The 22,624-nt window shown below is 41.4% G+C and overlaps 1 protein-coding gene across 1 annotated transcript in view; it reads left to right on the top strand.

Annotated features, from left to right (window-relative positions):
- The window catches only part of ZMAT2 (zinc finger matrin-type 2), a 38,149-nt gene extending 17,374 nt beyond the window's left edge, over positions 1-20,775 (top strand). Inside the window, exons 4-6 of the mRNA XM_075856271.1 lie at positions 1,937-2,010; positions 15,987-16,132; positions 18,760-20,775. Of these exons, the coding sequence (XP_075712386.1) occupies positions 1,937-2,010; positions 15,987-16,132; positions 18,760-18,903 (364 nt within the window). The 3' untranslated portion in view covers positions 18,904-20,775. The remainder of the gene's footprint in view (positions 1-1,936; positions 2,011-15,986; positions 16,133-18,759) is intronic.
- Positions 20,776-22,624: the final 1,849 nt, after the last annotated feature.

Genomic DNA, 22,624 nt, shown 5'->3' with positions numbered 1-22,624 from the left:
AATTAGCCTAAAGCTAAAATCGCTCATAACGTGGTAAAAATAGATGCTTTTTCTGAATAAAAAGCTCTGCTGTCACCTACATCATAGCGCCCATCTCCTTATGTAGGAGATAGAGACTGCCACCACATTATAAGTGCCCGAAGTCCCATAGTGGGACTAAAATGAAAAGTTAATAAGTGTAGAAAAAAAAAAAAAAGCTTTGGAAATAAATATATATATATACACACACAAACGCCTGTGTAAGAATAAAAAAAAATTACATATTTAATGTTACCGCATTCGTAACAATCCATACCATAAAACGAGCACAATATTTATCCCATGCCGTGAAAGTGGTAAAAAAAATATATTAAAAAATGACCATGCCAATATTGCAGTTTTCTGATCATCCCACCTCCAAAAAAAGACATGCAGGACCCGCTGACACTGAACCCATGAGTCCTGCTGACCTGACGGATACAGGTTTCAGCGCTCGATACAAAGCCGCTGTATCACAAAAAGTTAAAATAATAATAATAATAAAAAAAGTAGTATTTAGGCCCCATGCACACGAACGTAAAAACGGCCGTAATTACGGGCCCATAGACTTCTATTGGCCATGGGTACCTCCCCGTATGCTTACGGGAAGGTGCGCGAGCCGTTGAAAAATATAGAACATGTCCTATTTCAGGCCGTAATTACGGCACGGGCAGGCCCATAGAAGTCTATGGGGCTCCCGTAATTACGGGTGGCTACGTGTGTGCACCCGTAATTACGGGAGCGTTGCTAGGCGACGTCAGGGGATAGTCACTGTCCAGGGTGCTGAAAGAGTTAAACGATCGGCAGTAACTCTTTCAGCACCCTGGACAGTGACTTCTGATCACAAGATAGATCAACGTGTAAAAAAAAAAAATAGAAGTTCATACTTACCCAGAACTCCCTGCTTCTTCCTCCAGTCCGGCCTCCCGGGCTGAAACGTCATCCCATGTGACCGCTGCAGCCAATCACAGGCCAGTCACAGGCTGCAGCGGTCACATGGACTGCCGCGTCATCCAGGGAGGTCGGACTGGATGTCAAGAGAGGGACGCGTCACCAAGACAACGGCCGGGTAAGTATGAATTTCTTTTACTTTTTCTACGGAAAGGGCTGCGCCTTCTCTCTATCCTGCACTGATAGAGAGATGGGGCTGCCGATTACTGCAGTGCAATTTTGCAGCGAAAATGTGTCCGTGAATACTGGTGACACTGGACCCGTAATACTGGTGCAATACGGGTCGAATACGTGTGACTAAGGACCCGTATTTACGCCTGTATTTATGGGAGGGAAAAAATACGTTCGTGTGCATGAGGCCTTAGAAAGTTGCACATCACACACTGATGGACATTTTTTATAAAAAACAAACAAACAATGATTTCACATGTGTACATAGCCTTTAAATGCAACAACTCAAAAATGTAATTATTTTCCCAAAAAAAATAATTATTTTAATATTAGGCAAAAGTGGAAAGATATAAAAAAAAAACATATAAGATATCATGTCATCTATACCGCACAGTGAACTCCGTAAAAATAAAAACCAAACAACAATAATAGAATTGCTGGTTTGTTTTGTTTTTTTCTTCCCTCCCGCAATACTAGTTAAACACTGCATTATGTGTCGCCTAAACTGGCACCATTAAAATAAAAATATACATCTTGTCCTGCAAAAAACCAGCCCTTATGTTGCTACTTTGATGGGATAAAAGTTATTGCTTTCGGAACATGGAGATGGAAACCGAAAAATGACTCATTAAAGTCAAAGGGGTCTGTCCGGATTTGTTAGTGTGTTTGAAAATGGATCCAGCAGAGCTGTCATGGCTCCGTTCTAAATGAAAGCCACAACACTAGTGACCAGATTACTGTGACATAATGAAGCCGTGTCTCGCAGCATTTCAAATGATTTCTTTTTGTTTTTCAGCTATTACTGCAATGTCTGTGACTGCGTAGTGAAAGATTCAATCAACTTCTTGGACCACATCAATGGCAAAAAACGTAAGTCAACTACATATATCTTGTTTGGAACCGGTGCGTTCTTCCATTTGTGTTTACCTTCCTTGTCCTGCAGGTGGCAGCAGTGTTTTTTGTCAGCTATAAATGGCCAGTCAGCTGGAGAACGGTGTGATGTTTGGCATCTTTAAAACACTTAATTTCGGCACACGTTACTCTTGGGTTTTGTATCTCTCTTCCTTTTGTTGACTTGTGAGTTTCTAGCTCAACTAGCACCATGCATTTAATTTTTCTAAGGCCTCCTGCAGACGACTATATTTTTTTATCTGCACTTACGGATCCGGATAAAAATACTGATCCATTCACTTCTTTCGGTCACGAACACCTTCCCGTATATTTACGGCTAAGTGTCCGGGCCATAGAAATGACCTGCAAAAAATAGGACGTGTTCTAGTTTTTTCATTTATGGACCGTTCTCCTGTACTTTTTAATGTGAGCACATACCGCAAATGCGGGTGGCAGTCAGTGCCGTAATCACGGACTGTACACATGGCTACAGCCTAAGGCGAAATAAAATTTAGTAGGAAAATGAATGGGGACACTTGAGATTTGGTAACTTTTCATATTGTGAAATGTAACTGAACATGAAGGTGAGGAATGATAGAAGAATGATAGATGTAATCACAGAATATTTCAGTAAATGTATTCTAATCTCGCCTGGGACAAGACACTGGGGCTGTGCGGTATCTTACATGCTGAACTAGTTGGTGCAATTGCGCCCACTGAATGGACTCCAGAAGTGCCGAACAAGAGGATATAAAATAAGTTTAATTGAAGCTACAGTATTCCTCCTTGTGAGTATTTCCTGTCATTCAGTAAAGCTTCCTGGCATTCTTGACTGTTCTAAACGTTCTCTGTGCCCTCAATTTCACATTTAAGAGGGCCACACACAAATGCCCTAATCTAAAGGCTTCCAGCCTGGGTGAAAATATCCATTTAATGTATCTATATCCAAAATATACACTATATGGGCCAAAAGTATCTGGACACCTGATCATTACACCTAGAGGAGCTTGTAACAAATACTACTTCAAAACCATGGGCATGAAAGCTTTATTCCCATCCTATAAAGTGAGAGCATAAACCACATTGCTTTTCCTGCACATATTTGTAAAAATAAAATGCTCTCTTAGGTTTGAATCCTTGAACATTATGCGAAAGCAATTAGTCGGGAGACCGTGGTCTGGTAGCCATTTTGTAGAGTATGAGGAAAAAAAAAACAAAGGTAAAAGAGAAGGGGAAAGCAGCGGTAGATAGCCACTAGTTACAGGAGAACACTTAGAATATTTTTTTTTTAACAAGGTAAAGAGTACACCGCTCTCTAGTAATCAAAAGCAGCGGGGAGTGCAGCCCCTCAGGCACAAAGGGGTTAAAAATTGGAAAGCTGTAGGGATACCTTAATAGGGTAAGGAAAGGAACAGAACCAGTGGATGGGTGCGACGCATGAGTGCACCATTAGCAGACCCGGTAAACGCTCTGCATTAGCTATTTCTTATCCCCGTTTGGTCCACACTCCGCACCTTTGCAGTTTGGGAAATTTTGTTGGGATGTATTATCCTGGTATAATACTGGCGCCCTCACTTCCAGCAGATATGTTTGGGCTCTCCCCTTCCTGGTTCCCTAATTTTAGGGCCTTGATAATTCGCCTCTTGAAACAGAAGAAATGTTCCCCTCGGGCCGGCACAACTGCATATTTTTTAATTCTTGACTTTATTGGAGTCTTAACTAATTTAATTTTTTCATAGACGTAGTGGCATGAGGGCTGTTTTTTTTGCAGGATAAGCTGTAGTTTTTGTTGGTGTTATTTTGGGGTACGTGAGACTTTTTGATCACTTTTTATACTATTTCAGGTGACTGAAAAACTGCAATTCTGGCATCGTTTTTTAGTTTGTTTTTTTTATACAGCGTTCACTATGCGTTATAATTTATATGTTAACTTTATTCATTGACTGAGCTGTATGAGGGCTTGTTTTTTGCGAGGCGAGCTATAGTTTTTTTTAGGTACCATTTTTTTGATACATGAGACTTTTTGATCCCTCTTTATTTCAATATTTGTAGGGCAAAGTGACCAAAAAAAACAGAAATTCTGGTATCGTTTTTTCAGGTTTCTTTGTTACGCCGTTCATGGCGTGGAATAAATAACATAATATTTTTATAGTTCAGGCCGTTATTTTTTTTCAATAATAAAGGGCTCGATAAGGGCGATTGTGTTTTATTTTATTACTTGAAACTTTTATTATATGTTTTTAACACTACTTTTATTTAATTTTTATTTTTTTTAGTCCCACTAGGGGACTTGAAGGTCCAACTGTCTACCTATGTAGTGCAATGTATTACATCTGTCAATCATTCACTGACAGCCTCCCGGCGGGGCCTAATCGGCTTCCGTAATGTCAGAGCAGGAGGCCATTGTTAGGCTTCCTGTTGCCATAGCAGCAGTCGGCAGCCCTGTGATTGCAGGGCAGAGCTGCCAATCTACTAGCAACCTCTAAGATGCAGCGATCGCTTTTGATCACTTCATTTAAGGGGTTAATCAGAGCTGGCTCCGGTTCCTGCCGTTACAGGTGGATGTCAGCTGTAACATACAGCCGACATCCACCACTGAGGACGCCGGCTCAACTCCTGAGCCGGCGCCATCTTGCTGTCGGCTACGGAAGCCTTTCAGGGCGGGGCCTGAATGGCTTCCATGCTAGGCAAACCGGGAGGCCAGTATTAGGCCTCCGGTTGCCATTGCAGCCACCGGAACCCCGGCAGTCTAATTGCTGGGGTGCTGATGAGCTGCAAAATCCTTAAATGCAGCGATCGCTTTTGACCGCTGCATTTAAAAGGTTAATGGCGGGGAATTAAGCGAACTCCGGTCCCTGCCATTACAGCCGGATGTCAGCTGTAATACACCGCTGACTTTCGGCGATGATGGCACCGACTCCGCTTCTGAGCCGGTGCCATCCATTTGTCGTATGGATACGGCGAAATGCGGGAAGCACTGGCTTTCCATGACGTAGCCATATGACAAATGTCGGGAGTGGTTAATCCTTTACAGAAAGTAAAGAAAAAAGAATATTAGGCGGTTCAAAAAATAATAAAAATAGCAGTGCCGACATTTTTCTTTAAAAACGTAAAAATATAATGTATAAACTGAAAAAATTTTGAGATTGCACTTTACTGAACTCATATTTAGTGGCATAACCTTTGTTTCTGAGAACTGCTTGACGTCTGTGTTGCGTAGAGTCGACGAACTTCTGGCCCCTCTGAGCAGGTATTCCAGTCCAGGAAGATTGGACGACATTCCACAGTTCTAATGCATTTTTGGGTTTTGCCTCATAAACAGCATTTTTTATGTCACCCCACAAGTTCTCTATGGGATTGAGGTCAGGGGATTGGGCTGCCACTCCATTACCTCAATCCTGTTTGTCTGTAACCAATATGTTCGCTTACTGCTGTGTTTTGAGTCATTGTCGTGTTGAAACACCCATGATCCCTTGTATGCAATAAATAGGCCGAACACCATGGTATGAAAAATATCCCCATATCATGATATTCGCAGCATCTCGCTTTACTGTCTTCACAGTGTACTGTGGCTTCAATTCAGTGCTCAGGGGTTGTCTTACATACTGTCTGCGGCCACTAGACCTAAAAAGAACAATTTTGCTTTAGTCAGTGCTCAAAATGTTGCGCCATTTCTCTTTGGGCCAGTCAATGTGTTCCTTGGCAAATTTGAACCTATTCAGGACATGTCTTTGTTTCAACAATGGGACTTTGCGGGGAGTTCTTGCTGGTAACTTGGCTTCTCTGAATCGTCTTCGGATTGTAGCAGTTCTCACTGGTAACTTCAGATCTTCTTTGATCTTTCTGGAGGTGAACATTGGCTGAGCCTTTGCCAGTTTGGCTATTCTTCGATCTATTAGAACAGTAGTTCCCGCTTCCTTCCGCGTCTTTCAGGTTTTGGCTGCCACTCCAAGGCATTTGAGATCGCTTTAGCTGAGCAGCCTATAATTTGCTGCACTTCTCTATATGTTTTTCCCTCTCCAATCAACTTTTTAATCAAAGTACGTTTTTCATCAGAACAATATGTGGAACGACCCATCTTATCTTAAATAAGGGCCAGAATTGACACCTGTTATTCCACAGAATGAAGGACTTCACCAATTTAACTCCTCACTGCTATTATTTTGAACAAGTCCCCTTCAATTAATGATTCAATTCCTCAGAATGAGCGGCATGCAAGTACCAATTGATGGCTCTGGTTTTTTTTTTTTTTCTACTACTTACAAGTTAATTATTTGCTATGTAGAAATATTACTTCCACCAAAAACATTGATTTATCAGGTTGATGATGTTGGACTGCTATTTTTTTTTTAATACTACCGTATTTCATGTATGTAAAGGCATAGTCAAGAACACAGGTTGCAGGTTGAAAGTAAAGCAAAAAGCAACTAGACAACATTAAGAGTAAACAATCGGAGGATGATGGCCGCACACACAATACATCACAAGAACTCCATGAGCGACTCTAAGGAAGGAGGGAGTTGTGCGTAAATACTAGTAAAAACACCAAATAGTCATATGTCAAGTAACCATTTTGAGTGGGGAACAAAAAGTAGAGCGGGAAAAGCAAGTATCACTTGAGAAAAGGGTCTCAATAGAGCGCTCTTACCTTTTGGATAGGCCGAAGAATATTCCAATTAAAGAAGTAGCACCTCGATTTGGAAAAATGTGAAATTCAATAGTGGGTATGGATGACCGGTGGCAGTCAATACACAGAGGTGTTGAGCCAAAAAGGCAAAACTCTCTATGGCAAAGAGCATGCCAGAGCAGTGGGTATCATAGTGGTGGAGAGAGTCAAACTTAGAACTGTATATCACACGGCAACAACCCTGCTTGGAAAATGTATGGCCAGTGCAGACTCATTTTCCAGCCTGTTTGAGATGAAGCGGGTGACATCCTGGGGGAGCCACGTGTCTGTCTCCTAGAGGCAACTATTATCCAGCACAGGCGAAGTCGGGATTTCTCAAGTTGTGGGCGTACGATAGATTGCGCCTGTGGGTCTGTGTCTTCAAAGAGGTCTTTATCAAGCAGGAAGGTTTTCAGTTCCTCAGCAGAGGTAGCAACATTGTGCTTTCCACCATAAGTGCAACTCCATTTAATGGGTTATCCCCAGGCATATCTTATATTGGTCTTACTCAAGGCTTCTAGGTAGGGCTTGAAGGATTTTTTTTTTTCTGTAAAGTGATAGGGGCATAGTCGGCATATATCTGGTAGCGTTGACCCTGGAAAGTTGGACCATCCCTTTTCATGAACCGCCTGCATAATGCCCTCTTTATTGCAAAAGAAAGATCGTTTGGTATCAATATTGCGTGATTTACCACCTTGTCGGCGGTGGCCCAAGGAACGGTGGACGCGGTCCAACTATAGTCCGTCCACCGGTATAGCAGGAACCAGTTCCTGAAAAAGTTCTGGAACTGTAGCGTTGTAATTGTCTATGGTCTCTGGTAGGCCTCCAAGTCGCAAATTGCCTCTGCAATTTGAGGAGCATAGCATTCTTGTTTGCACGAATGTCCTCTATTTCTGAATCTTAGACTAACAAAGCCTCCTCCACTACATCCATCTTTTGTTCAAGTGCGACCTCCGAGATCACACATGTTCCGGGTGAGCTCAGTGGTAAGGTGGGTGGCTGTGGCCAATTGCTTCTGCTGAAGGGGGGATTTAAATTTGGCCAAAAGATTAGCGTCCCGAAGTGTGGCCTCCGTCTCAGCTTGGTTAGTCAAGACAGAGGAGTTGTCATCGCTGATTCCACTCAGGCGCTCTAGCCACACAGAAGCGTCAATGCTGCCGAGCTTTGAGAATGTGGGCACGCCGTCCAGCCTCTGAGCTGAGGAGGCTTTAGATGGCAAGTCTCACAAAATAAATCTGTTGTGTCCGAGAAGTGAGGAGCAGGATAATCAAGTGGCCATCTGGGTTGCCTACTCACACAATTCATTAGGGTTTTCAAGATCCCTGCTTGCTGTCATCCAAAAGAAACCCACATTGTTTACTTCAAGTGGATGATGGTCTTTCCCGGTCATGTGCTGGACACAGGTGCAGGACTGCTTACAGTATGTGTACCAGCGCTCGGACTTCTAAAACACACATAATCGAATCATTATGTGAACGACTTTACTTAGATTACTTAATAAAACGAATGTTTCTTTAAGCAGCCTCAAGGGAAAACTTCCAGGCTTTCTTTGATCTTCTGCAGTGTTAAAAAAGACAACACTATAAAGTGCTTAAGGACTATTGTTAGATTCTACTGCTCCCAAGGGCCGCAATTGAGGTATCCTTATCTGAGTCATTTATGGCATATTGACAGTATATGCCATAAATGTCTGACAGGTGGGGTCTCACTTCTGCAGGCATTTCGCAACCCCCAGAAAACGACAATGAAGAGCACTGCATGCATACATGGCCACGTCTCCACGTTCTCATTCTGTCTGCAGTGCCAATCAGGGGATAGGCCATAAATATCTGATTGGAATGCCCCTTTAAAGCATCACTCTGGGTAAAACTAACGCACTTCATTAGTGTAGGGCCTGAGATGAATGAATGAATGACTGACTGAGGGATTCAAAGGGCACCGACAAGAGAATTCCAGTCCTGCGTGCCCCCTCAGGCCTGTGCTAGCCATACCACCATAACAGTTTATGCCACACTGTGCCCCATATAATACTGCAATCCTCCGTGCTGCTGGGGGTTGCATACAACGGCATCAGGTTGTGTAGCCCTGTCATAGATCAATAATTTTTTTGTATTTTTTTTTATCCCTTTTTAATTTTGCATTTTCTATGAAAGCGGGAAACCACATTTTATTTTTATTTTCATTTTATGTATGTTAAATCTAATTCTGCTGTTACAAAGTTTGCAGCGTGCCACCCACTGCTACAGCTGAGAAATAATTTCTGTTTCTTGATGTAGAAATGTTAGAATGTAATCCTTTAACTCTCAAGCTGCAGTCAGTGACGGTAATAACAACAAATTAATTGCTTCCATTAAAACCTGTTGCATTTCTATTAAGGTATTTTGGCTGAATTGGTGGCTGTTAATGCAGATCCACGGATCTATCCGGTCAATACCATTTTTTTTTTTTTAAATTTAATATGGGTTTGCTGAAGAGTGATTTATGGTGTAAGATAAGAATTTGAAGAGATGGAAAAGAAAAGATGTTCAGTTCTTGTTCGTTTTTTTTTTTTTTTTGTTTTTTTTTATATAGCTAAAGTTAGTTTTCTAAATTTTACAGTTGTACTTCATATTTAGTGTAGTGAATTTTTTCTGTACTATGTTTCCCCCCCCCCCCCTAATATATAGCGTAAGGCTGGGCGATTATGATCAAAGTCACGATTAATTGAACATCTAACCTTGATTTACGATTAATAAAAGATTTTTAGGCCACACCACTTTTTGCATTCCACATCCCCTATTTGCACGCCATGCCGGCCATTGAATTAATATAGATCCGCTGTGCCTGCTGTAGACTTCTGTATATAATATACCCCCGACACTACCCCGTACTCAATATAATACCCCCATTGCTGCCCCCCACACAGTATAATGTCCCTATAGCTGCCTCCTTGCAGTATAATGCCCCAATAGTGCCTAATAAAAATAAAATACATACTCGCCTAGCCCTGTTGCAACTATGAGTATAGGTGACCCCTCTGCTCCTCCGGTTCATGTGGCTCAGCGCATATTTTCAGATTCCGCTGGACTTCTGCTATATACCGGCGTTTCAGGCAGCCTATTGGTCCACGGTGTCCTCAATGCCCACGCGCCACGGTGAGCAGACAATGCCCGTCAAATAGTGTAATAGTAGAGCAGGGAACTGACGACTCTCTGCTCTACTATAGGATTCCACTGTATTTGTGTTCTGAGGATGCAGATATAGTTAAAACCAGAAAAAACGAAATGTGCAAGATGACCTTGGTTATCTGCGCTGAGTTTCGTTGTTTTTTAGTTTTTTGTTTTTTTTATTTTTTTTAAGATTGTCTAGAATTGAGGTTGCTTGCATGGGCAGGATTAGATCACATGTCTGACAACAGAGTAGATTAAACTGTCTGTTTCCAAGGGCAACCAGCAGAATTTTGAAAGCAGTTTTATATACAAATGATGAAAAAAAACTTGTACAAAGCCAGAAATGTATTTGCAAAGTTACTTCTTCATATGTAGGTTAAAACTATGAAATGTTGTGGAAAGCAGAATTGGCATTTAGGTTATTTGTTTTTCTATTTCAACAAAGTAGAAATCCGTTACCTATGAGAAGTGTCCTTATCAGTCATTTTAGAATATTGAATTTCTGGGGGCTGTATTGCTCTAATGAGGGTCTTTGTGCTTGGTCACTAGTGATGTCCTAGCAGCAGAAAATGGACATTTTGACATTTTCCTTGGACAGCTGTGCATTATTATAAATGTGCTGCTCTTTATCTGAAGGAACAGGCATTGGTTGCTCTCTGCAATCAATCTGGCGTTATTTAAGAATGTGCTTCTTCCCTAGTGTCTACAGTCAATGTGTCAATCACGTCAATGATGTCTAAAGGTTCAGTCATATTGAGCCGCAGTTACTGAAGCTCTTCTAAAATGTTCTCTATTCAATGTTCTTTGAAGCCGCAGAATACATCATTTCTACATCTGTTCTTCTTAAAGAGACCCATGTGTGTGTATATATATGTGTGTATGTATATGTATATATATATATATATATATATAAAATCCCACAGCATTCCGATAGTTCCAAAAAGTATGTGATCTATTCAGTCAACAGCTGCATATGTATGTATCTAACACGTACGTACGTATATAGGTGTGTGAGGTTATCGATTCAATTTATTAGCAGGAAAGCAGCATAGTGCTCCAGAAAGATGATCCCTTGGAATGCCAATTCAGCATTCAGATGATACAGAAATAAATAAAAAGAATGGCAGCACTACGCCAATTTTAGTGCGAGAGGTGGACTTTATTCACCTTACGTGCGGCGCTTCAGCTCACTCAATGGAGCCTTTTTCAAGCAAATATAGTATATATTTACACACATATAGCACACGAGAAAATGGCGACAGCATGCTGCGAAAACTAAATAAATATACATTACTGCTAAATCTACTTACAATAGGGAGGTTCTCAGCGCACATTTTGATTAAATTGTGTGAGCACACCTGCCACGTCAAAGGTATTCGCACGCACACACACACACACACACACACACACACACACACACACACACACACACACACACACACACTTTAGTTGACAAAAGATAAATGTAGGATTTTAAGCATTTTTGTAGTTTTTCAGCACTCTTTATTATAGGGAAACTCAGGTAAAATATAAGGGAATATTTTCCATCTTTAAAAATGGACTAAGTAAGTTCTAAAAATTGCAGATATTGCTTACTACAGTCTGACCACAGTGCATTAAGAGAAGGGTCGTTGTCACTAGACAGCAGATTACATTTTTCTATAGACTCCTGCAGTGATAGGGAATTGTAAGATAGGTGGCCTGCAGAGTATTATCACGCTGCAAAATATAAAAAGAGTACACCGCTGATCAGACACAGTCACAGACAGACTACATTGCTACATCCAGTGACTTCCAGGTGACGTCTTCTGATTGTAGATGTTCTTCTCCATCCAGCCCAAACCGCCATGACGACTTCTCCTAGCGACTGCTGGTGCCTGTTATTATATATGGGGGCTACTATGTGGCTGACACTCTTTTGTATGCGCATTATGAGCCCATTATTGTTTAGGCACTGCTTTATTGCTGGGACATTATTATGGGTGCTACTATGTAGCTGGTACTATTGTATCAGCATTATGTGTCTGCTATTGTTGGGTTACTGAATTATTAGGCTGGCATCATATTAGGAGTACTGCTATGTAGGCGTATTGTTACTTTAGACCAAGTGGGCGTTGTACAGAGGAGTGTATGACGCTGAACAATCAGCATCATGCACTCCTCTCCATTCATTTACTCAGCGCATAGGGATCCTGCTAGATCCTTATGTGCTGTCTTATAATAACACATTAACAATATTGAAGTGTTTAGACAGTGAATAGACATTCCACGGAATGTCTATTCACAATCTCTGCACTTCGTTACTCTGTCTGTGATAGTTACAGCAGAGGAAGCGTGATCTCGTCGAAATTACGCGGTAAATGACAGGTTACAACGAGATCACACTTCCTCTGCTGTAACTACCACAGATGTCTGATGATTTCTGACCATGAAGGTGAAAACAGCGTAGCTCGCTGAGCTACGCGGTTTTCGTAAGCCCCATAGAACTGAATGGTAATTACGGAAACTGCGTAGCTCGCATGCTACACGGCTTCCGTAGCTGCCATTCACTGCTATGGGAGTTACGGAAATGGCGTAGCTCCTCAAGCTACGCTGTTTTCGTAACTTCCAACCATAAAGTCAGGAAGTGGCCGGGAGTCAACGATCGCAGACAAAAACAGAGCTGGGTTTAGGAGGCCCCGTTCTAGAGATAGGTGCAGGCTCCAGAGGTGGAACCCGCATCTATCTGACATTTGTCCTATCCTTTGGGAATATGGACATATCCTTTCCCTCGTGGGAAAACCCCTTTTAAGGGGTTGTCCAGGCACGGGCAACTGATGCCTATCCACAGAATAGGTCATCCGTATATGATCGGTGGAGGTCTGCACGGATCAGCTGCCTCCGGGCGCCGGATGTGATGCAGGGTATGCCGTATTCGGGGCTGGAAGCAGATGGCTCCGAACACTGCATAGCGGCCGTGCTGCAGAACATCAACTCTGCTCCTATTCACTTGAATAGGAGCAGAGCTGCAGTACTGCAGCTCAGCTGCTATTCTGTGACCAGAGTCATCTGCTTCCGGCATGAACATCCGGTGCCCGGAGGCAGCCGGAGCAGTTGATTGGTGCAGGGTCCGGGGGTCGGACCCCCACCCATCATATACTGATGACCTGGACAACCTTTTGAAGTTCACAACTTAGATGTGATCGTTATTAACTGGATCCTGTGTGTTAGAGGCATGCCTGATCCGCACTCAGCCGAGCCATCAGTTCAGCTGAACTCACTAAATCTTCTGCGAAGGAACGATACAGCTTCTACGTATACAGAATATATAGAAGCTGTATTGCAAAAAAAATATAATAAAAAAATTATATATATATATATATATATATATTATTTTATAAAAGTGATTTTCGAAGTTGCTCAAAAACACAAAATACACTTAATAAAAAATAAAGCTTACGAAGTTGTACATAGCCTTTAAAATGGATCTGTCACTGCAAATATTAAATAACGTGAATAAATGTAGTACAAGTAGATGCTCTCTAGACTAGTGTGCATGAACAGAAGCTATATTGCATGGATTATTATATCTGATCTTCAGTGTCACATTGATTATGTATGAGAGAAGCAGCTGCTATCGCTCCCGTTGTATTTTAATTCTGTATTAACTCCTTCCTATGGGGTCATTGCAGATTGTAGTGAAATTGGACTTATTATTAATAGTAGCTCACGTGCCTGTTCTGGGAGTCCCCCATTATGTTCACACACAGTTTTTTTTGGCTGTGTTTTTGTCGCTAAAACCGCGCCAAAGACCCTGTTCACAGCAGGCAGAAAAATCTTAAGAAATTCCTTAAGAAATTTTAAGGCAGATTTTGACCTGCCTGCACTCTTCGCCACGTTTTTGCTGCACCTTTCGGCCTGCGAAAACCACTTTCTCTGCCTCCCATTGATGTCAAAACGTATAAAAGCTGTATACGTGATTGTTTATATGTAGTTCTACACCTGTCTGACATCAGGGTGGCCTGACATTTTTCTGTATTCCTTCGTCTGTGTGTACTCATTTTTTAGACTTTTCTTCATATGCTTTTATTGTTGACTTAATAAAATGTAACTTTTATTGGCTGTTTTTGGTCCTGCATTTATTTTATTTTTTTTTAATTTAAAAGAAAATTGCTGTGGGAGGGAATAGGGGGGGGTGTTCTGCAAAACCATGCAGATTCATGTCATTCAGGGTCTGTGAAAAGCTCCCTGATAAGGACCTGTTCACATCATGTTTGCCTTCCGTTCATCTGTTCCGTCAGATGAATAGAAAGACAAACGGAAAGTATAGTTTCCGTTTGCAATACCGTTGACTTCAATGGAATTTTTTTTTTTTTCAATTTGTGTCAGTTTCGCTAGGTTTCCTTCTTTTTTTTTTTTGACGGAAACAATAGCATAGTGTTCTGCGCTGTGCTTTAAAAAAAAATGAAAACCTAGTAGGACGGACGCAAACTGAAACCAACTGAAAGAAAAAAATACCATTGAAATCAAAATCAATGGTGTTGGAAACTATGCTTTCCGTTTGTCTTTCTGTTCATCTGACGGAACAGATGAACGGAAAGACCAAACTGAAGGAAAACGGGATATGAACAGGCCCTAACCAGTATGGACATAGTAATGGCTGTTTTCAGTGGTCCATAGTACAGGATACAAAATCAACAGATTTCACACCAGGGAAAACTCAGAAATATTTCTAAACATTGTAGCGGATTTGCTGCAGATTAGTAGTGCGAATTCTGTAACAATTTACAGTGCCGCACTAGGGGATGGCGTTTTAAAAACCCCATCTACATGCAGCAAATAAAATCCACATGCAAAATCATAGGCATGGATTTCAACGTTTTGTGGTGGAATTGCAGAAGGTTTGCAGCGAAATCTGGGCTATGCTTAAGCAAAGGTTTGCTCGGTTTCCCATGGCAGACGTATGCAATAGTTTTGGGCTATCCTGACTAACGGAATCGCGAAATGCAGTGTGAATCTAGTCCTAGGCTCAGCGTCTCCTACGATATGTCGATTTTATGTAATGTGCCAACTGGAGAGCTGTTTACTGCCATGAGATGTTGGGGATTTACAGAATCCTAGTGAACATAACTGGGAGCGGTCAGTGAGGTGATGGTTGCACAGACTCCTAGACTGAGACCGCAGAGCGGCCACCACCACAGCTTGCCTGTTGCCCACACAGGTCCTAAATAATACAGAGTTTAAAGGAGAGAATTAAAAGTTAATTGCAGACATATGGTTACATCGCACCTGAATGCTTTCCGCTTTATCATGTTGTGACTTCTGAGGCTTCCGCGGTACTAAGCACATTAGGCTTCGTTCACATCTGCGCTAGGGTCCCGTTCCGTCGGAGCTTTCCGTCGGAACGGGACCCTGATTGACGGAAACAAAAGGTTTCCGTTTACATCACCATTGGTGACTGATCCCGTGCCAATGGTTTTCCGTTTCTCTCAGTTGTGCAAGGGTTCCGTCGTTTTGAGGGAATCAATAGCGTAGTCGAGTGAAATCAATGGTGTCAGTCGGGGTCCCGTTCTGACTGAAAGCTCTGACTGAACGTCTGAACGGGACCATAGCGCAGATGTGAACGAAGCCTTAATCGGGGAATTTACAGGGCATGTCATAAAGTACTTACAGCAAACCCATTTCCATGGCCTCCTGACGTGTCAATTTGATGTTGCTTTTCACTGCATGCGATCAAGAAGTATAAAATTGATTTTAATTATTAGGTGACTAATAAAAAACTGAGTCCTAATTTGTTCAGGTGACAGAAAATTAATTGCATTGTCTGTGACTCACTATCTAATCAGGAGATGGTTGTCGTGAACCTGTAAAATGTCAGAACGGCCCCATTTCTTGTGATTCATTTTGCATTGTGATGTTGGCTGAAGGGAATTCTGAAGCCTTAAGAGTTGTACTTTCTTCCCACAGCTTTTCGCAAGTTCTTCTGTAAATCAGATGTGTCCATGCTATTAATTCTCCAGGCTAGAGATGAATGGAATGGCCTTTAGCAAAACAGCTCAGTAGGATGTTGTACCGCTATGCTGGGCAGACGCTGTCAGGATTTAAAGACCCTCAGACACCTAAACTGCTATTGATTTTACAATGACTTTTGTGCATTTCAGATCAGCGGAACTTGGGCATGTCCATGCGAGTGGAACGCTCAACACTGGATCAAGTTAAAAAACGATTTGAAGTAAATAAGAAGAAAATGGAAGAAAAACAAAAGGATTACGACTTTGAGGAGAGAATGAAAGAACTGCGGGAAGAGGTGAGTATATACCGGGACTCATAAGGCTGAATTCACACATGCAGTTTTTTGAGCCATAGCCAGAAGTGGATCTAACAGGAAGGAAATGTATAAATCCTTCCTTTTCGATCCTCTACTGGGGATCCGCTCTTGTATGATTTCAGCCTTCTACAACTTTTGCTTAGAGGGGTTTTACGGGCCTTTTTTTAAAATTTATTTATTTTAAATCGAACGCTCTTATTCATGAAGAATAACCGTGCTTTTTCAGTACATGTTATAAAAAAGAATGCCCTCCCTCCGTATAGTGGAGGGCGCTCAGTTCTGCACATGCCCATCCCCTCCTCTCAATAGGTGTGCGAGTTGTACGGGACATCCGTACTTTGCACAGAAAAAGTATTACTGCTGCGGCCATGTCACATACTGTCTGGTCAGTTGCCTTCAAACATAGATGGCAGCCTATGGGCTGTTGGGCAGAACCGTTGATTATTTGCCTGTTCATTTACTCCATGGGCTAGTTTCGTGAGACGCTAATTGCCTCTGAGCAATTGTTTCAGGCTACAAAATAGTTGTCTAAGGCCTAATTCACACAAGCGTATTTCACGTCCATGTTACGCGCGTTAAAACTACGGGCGTCACCCGGACCTATGCAATTCAATGGGGCCACTCAGACATTGTTTTTTTTACGCAGCGCGTGTCCGCAGTGTGAAACTCACTGCATGACCTATTGTTGTGCGTTTTTTGCACATCACGCACCCAATGAAGTCAATGGTTGCGTGAAAAAACGGACAGCACACAGACGTCATCCATATGCTTTCCGTGTTTTTCACGCACCAGTTGCTAAAGAAATGATGACGAAAAAATAAAACACCGCCTTCGGGTTTTTTTTTTGCTGACATAAAAAATGCGAGACATACTGATGACATACGCGCGTAAAAAAATGCATGTTTTTTACGCGTGCAAAAGGGACATGTTTGTGTGAATAAAGGCCTTAGGCCCTGTTCACACTAAGTTTTTTTTTTTTTTTTTTTTTTTTTTATGCGAAACCACACCAAAAAACTTCTGAAAATGTCTCCCGTGGATTTCAATGGGAGGCGGAGGCATTTTTTTCCCCACGAGCGGGAAAAAAAACCGCTTGCGGGAAAAAGAAGCAACATGACCTATCTTCGGGCCTTTACGTTTCTGATCTCCCATTGACATCAATGAGAAGCAGAGAAAGCGTATTTCGCTGCGTTTTTGCCCGTGGCGCTCAATGGGCGCAAGCGAAAAACGTGGCCGTTGAGCGCCGCGGGCATGAAACTCCGAAATACACTTTCTCTGCTTTCCATTGATGTCAATGGGAGGTCAGAGCGGTAAACGCCCGAATATAGGGCATGTCCCTTCTTTCTCCCGCGAGACGGTTTTCCTGCTCGCGGGAAAAAGACTCCCGCGCCTCCCATTGAAATCAATAGGAGGCATTTTCGGGCTGTTTTTGATGAGTTTTGCGGCGCGGTTTCCCAGCCTAACAATTCTGAGGCATCTTTTCTTAGAACTCTGAATTTGTTGTTCTTCTGTTATTCCTCCTGGAAATGTATGAATAAATTGACAACTGGTTGTTACCATTCTCCTGAACAATAGGGTGTGTTGCTACACATTCTGACACCCTAATCAGCGCTGTGTCAGACTTGTCCACACACCAGAAGTAGGAGTAGAAAGTAGACCTCCCAAGGACCAAAAGGCTAGCCTCTGGGAATCCGACTAGATCCCGTAATCCTAGGCAAAAAGGGAAGGGAGGCAGCACTCCAAAGTAGATATCGTAGGGTTTATTCACCCATTTGTGGAGAAAATGCAACGTTTCAGCTGCTCAATCACGCTTGACAATGGATGCAATGAGCAGCTGAAACGTTGCATCTTCTCCACAAATGGGTGAATAAACCCTTCGATATCTACTTTGGAGTGCTGCCTCTCTTCCCTTTTTGACTGTCAGACTGATTTTGGATATTCCCCAACGAGAAGGCGATTGTGTGACACCCAGGAGTGACAGGAACGGCACAATGCAGAGTTAAAAAACAAAAAAACAAAAACTGTGCCCGGCACTGTTATTTCATAGACTATACAAGTATTTACTATAACAGACATGTCAGGAGAGCTGACTGTTCCTTTTTAACCGTGTGTCACATGCTTTAAAAGTTTGACAACACGCTTAACCACAGGAAGCTCTCAGAATTACGTTACATAGTTCCTAGAAAGCTCTTCTGGTCATTGGTGATTGTACTACCAGCAAAGGTCTGTTTAGCTTATCCGAACGCTTCATGCACATTCGCGTTTTCGGTTCCTGTAGGAAAATGGTCCCTTATGGGCAGCTGATGTTAGTCCGCAAGCCCATGCACACAGTCATGCGAAGGAGTTTCTATATACATTGAGGAGACCTTTGCCTACATAAGCGGATTCTGTTGTTGATTTGATTTCAGAGGGACCAGGCATGGCCAATTTTCTCTATTGATGAACAGGATCTTTTAGGGGAAAAAAAGTTTTATTTTTTTATTTTATAGAAGTTTTGTAAATGACAAATTCCTCATCATTATGGATGTAAAAGCCAGTGATCTTTCGGTTTCTCAAGAAGATTATTTATAATGTGGCTTTGACCTGTATCTTGTTTTTGTGAAATTTAGGAAGAAAAAGCACGAGCCTATAAAAAAGAAAAGCAAAGGGAGAAAAAGAGGAAAGCAGAGGAAGATTTGGGTTTTGAAGAAGATGATGAAATGGCTGCGGTCATGGGTTTCTCAGGGTTTGGGTCCTCCAAAAAAAGTCACTGATCGAACTTGAAAGCAGCAGTCTAATCTCCAAGCAGGAGGGGTTCCCCCCCCCCCCCCGTCTTTTTATATTGAATCAGAGTTTTTTTTAAAATAAATAACCATATTGTATTATGCCTCAAGTGACCTATGCTCGGAGCAGAGGATTATGGGAGTGCATACAGATCTAGCAGTTGTGCTGACCAAAACTGTGAATCCATAATGCGCTAACTTATTTACTTACAAACCACGTAATCCCTTCTTAATCGTATGAGCTGATAATCCCACATCCAAACAGCTATTTATATCTGACTGAGTCTGCATGGGCCAGAGTTAAAAAAAACAAAAACCTTAACTTGGTATTTTGAATAAGTACATTTTGGGATGGGTGCTGTCAGTCTCACCCCTGCATGGAGTCAGTAAGTTCTGCAGTGAATCCTATTCATGGATAATATAATGGTGTCTGCTATCAATGCATGGGAAGGAAATCTGTTGAAAAGGTTGTACTGAAATAGACTCTCTAAAAGGGAAAATCAAATATGTGACCCTCCGTTACGAGACCCCCACCGATCCCAAGAGTGAGAGAGTCCTAGTCAGCGTTATCAATGAGTGGGTGGGCCTGCATGTGCGGTCACTATCCATTAATATTAATTGGTGGTACAAAGAAAAACTGTCGAACTTTGTCATTTCCATTGAGATTAATCGGGGACTTTCTCATTCTTTATCGTGGGTGGGGTGGGGGGGGCAGCAGTAGCGGCTTTCAGAACATTTCTGACAATCCTTGTCAATGCTTTTTCTTCACAATTTGTGTGTCTTTAAATGACCAGAAGGCAAGACCTTTGAGGGCCTATGCAGCTAAAATAAAGTTTTTGCGTAAGACTTGCTACCAGTCAGATATAGAGTTGTATGTTTTTTTTACACAATAACCTGGGTTGAAGACGTGAATAAGACATGGTTGGCCTTCCTTCACAAGAGGCGAAGCCGTTTTAGATGCAATCCACTGAAGGCCTTCCTCAGGCGTATATACTTTTGTGTGCAATTTCACATACCTTATTTTTATGGTTGGGTGAAACTAATTCTATTAACATGTAGGGGTTGTTTGGGATTAGAAAAACATGGCTGCTTTCTTACAGAAACACCTATTTCGCCCGTGGGCAGCTCATCTTCTAGTTAAAGGGGTTAGGCCAGTACCACACCGTTTTTGAAGAAAGCAGCTGTGTTTTTCTAATCTCCTAAAACACCTAAATGTTCGCATAGGACTTCTCAGGCAATTTAGTAATTATCATTTAATCTGTAAAATGCCCTAGTAATTCTGAGCTAGTAGGATCATTTGCCATATAGAACACTCCCATCAGTGGGTCCTCTCAGTAATTCCTTCTGTGTTTCAGTAGGGGGTAGGGCTTACATCTTCGGTCCACTGATTGACACACATACAGTCTGTAATAGCGCCCCCTAGTTCATATTTTATGGGATATTTTATATATGCTTTTATCTAAATAGAGCCTGTCCTGGTTTTTGCTTTAAATATGTTCATAGTTCACCTATATCAACAATTAAAGACTCTGCTTAATATAAAAAGACTCATTGGTTACAAAATACCACAGAATATCCTGCCTAAAACTCCTGTATTTGGGGTAACGGGGTAATGCTTGTGATATGGACTGCTGTTCTTCGAGTCAGCGCATTCTCTCTAATACCAGCTGGTTAATGGTTTTGCAAGCTGCAAAATATGGTGTACTGTCAAAACCGTTGAAGGGCTTAGTAAGTGTATTTAATTTTTTTTTTAAATAAAACTTTATCATAAGTATTTTTTGTTCTGAATACCTCAGACATGTTTGCTTGGGGTTTTTTATCGAAGTCTTTTTTATATGTATAAATATATTTTCCACTCTTTTATTCTGGTGATTTTAAAATGAAAAGAAAGGCAAAAACAACCTTAAATTAGTTGGAAATGATCCGTGTCTTCAGCATCCATTCCCCCACAAACACTTTAAAATAAATTCATTGCCACTGTCACGCCTGCTGAATTTCATTATTGCCATCTATTGTAAGGCGTCCAGCGCTGAGCATTTTTTTTTTTATGGGAAGCAATTTTCCCTTCCCCCTGCCATGTAAATCTCCACCGTGGTCCATAATATTTGTCAAAATTTCTTCAATGGCCTTGCTCCGGGTACATTCTTTATTGATAAACACTAATAAAATCGAGTCCCGAATATTTTGCTAATGAGCTATGATAGCAATTCGCCTTTGATATAAGACAATAATTCTTTCCCTTCTGTGGAGTATGTCAGCATGAAGCACCTAGGCAGAAATTTATTTATTTTTTTCCCATTCTTTCTTTGCTAGTGTTTGTTTTTGTACAGTTTGAAACATTGTTGGGCATTTAAAATGACCTGGTTGCTCAGCAGTGGAAGTTATTCCGGTTTCAGCAAATAAAACGTAATCTTGTACAATAAAAATGTTGCCCTTTTCGAATATACTTTTGTATATTAAGTCTTCACGGTAATCTTCATTATTTACATCAAAAGGATAATAATCTTTTCTGGACATGTAATGATCGGTGTATGGCTTGTTACAAGACTGAGAGCCATCTGATCTACTGTAATGAGCGCAGCAATAGTATGATCATCACATGTCCAGGACAGATTTTTATGTAAACACTAAATGTTCCCATTCAATGACTACAAGCAGGGATCTTAAACTCTGAGGAATTGATGCACAAAAATGCACATGTGCATGTTTTGATCAGGTTTTTTGAATGCAGTTTTTTTTAAATCAAAACCAGGCGTGAATTCAAATAAGAAGAGAAGTAGTATCTGTCCTTTATACTTTCCTCTCGCTTTACGTACCACACCTGGTTTTGTCTTTACGGGTAAGGCCATATGGCGTGGCCCTGACATACCTTTATCTTCAAAATCATTTAGCAATTAATTAATACACCCTTGTTGGCCGCACGATTTTGCAGGTAAAGGGCGCCGGCACAATTGTTGGCTGCCTCACCCTTAGAGCTATGTAAAACTGACACAAAGGATCCAAGAGTCGGACCCCCACCGATCACATGGTGACGGCCTATCCTGAGGATAGGCCATCAATTGTTTCTCACTGGGAAAACCCCTTTAAGACACCCCCTCTGTTATAGCTGTATCTCTTCTAGAAGGACAAGTACTGGAATTCTGTCTATCACATCTAAGGTTATAACTTACATGTTATAGATTACAGGTGGATCCTGCATGTCAGAACCACGCAGAACCCGCTGTCATTGAACCCAGGTCATCGCGAACGATACAGCTGCTCTGTTTACAGAATACAGAGCAGCTGTATCTCAAAATGTAAAACAAATTTTTAATAAAAACGACTTAGAAAGTTGCACTAATCACACTGACCTTTTTATTAAAAAAAAATGTGCTTTTAAAGGTTTACATAGCCTTTAAAAGCTGCATAAGAAAACCTGCATGTCTGAATACACCCTAAATTTTCTTTGAAAACCCTTTAAACATATTTTATCAACAATTTCCAGCTAATTCTGCCTAGAAGTTAGTGTTAAAATAAAAAGCTTTGATTATATCTATCCATACTACTACATAACCGTACTAAAACATATAGAAACCCGCTTTATAAGAAAAATAGGCGCTAATCCGTTAGTATTGTAATCACTGCTGCCTCACTTGGTTCTGTCTATTTTAAGTGTGAACCTTTCCTGACGTCCTAGGGCCTGGACTGGAGAAATCTTTGATATAGGCTTTAA

Source organism: Rhinoderma darwinii, chromosome 3 (assembly GCF_050947455.1).
Source record: "Rhinoderma darwinii isolate aRhiDar2 chromosome 3, aRhiDar2.hap1, whole genome shotgun sequence".
NCBI lineage: Eukaryota > Metazoa > Chordata > Amphibia > Anura > Rhinodermatidae > Rhinoderma > Rhinoderma darwinii.
This window is presented reverse-complemented; position numbering and strand designations above follow the sequence as displayed.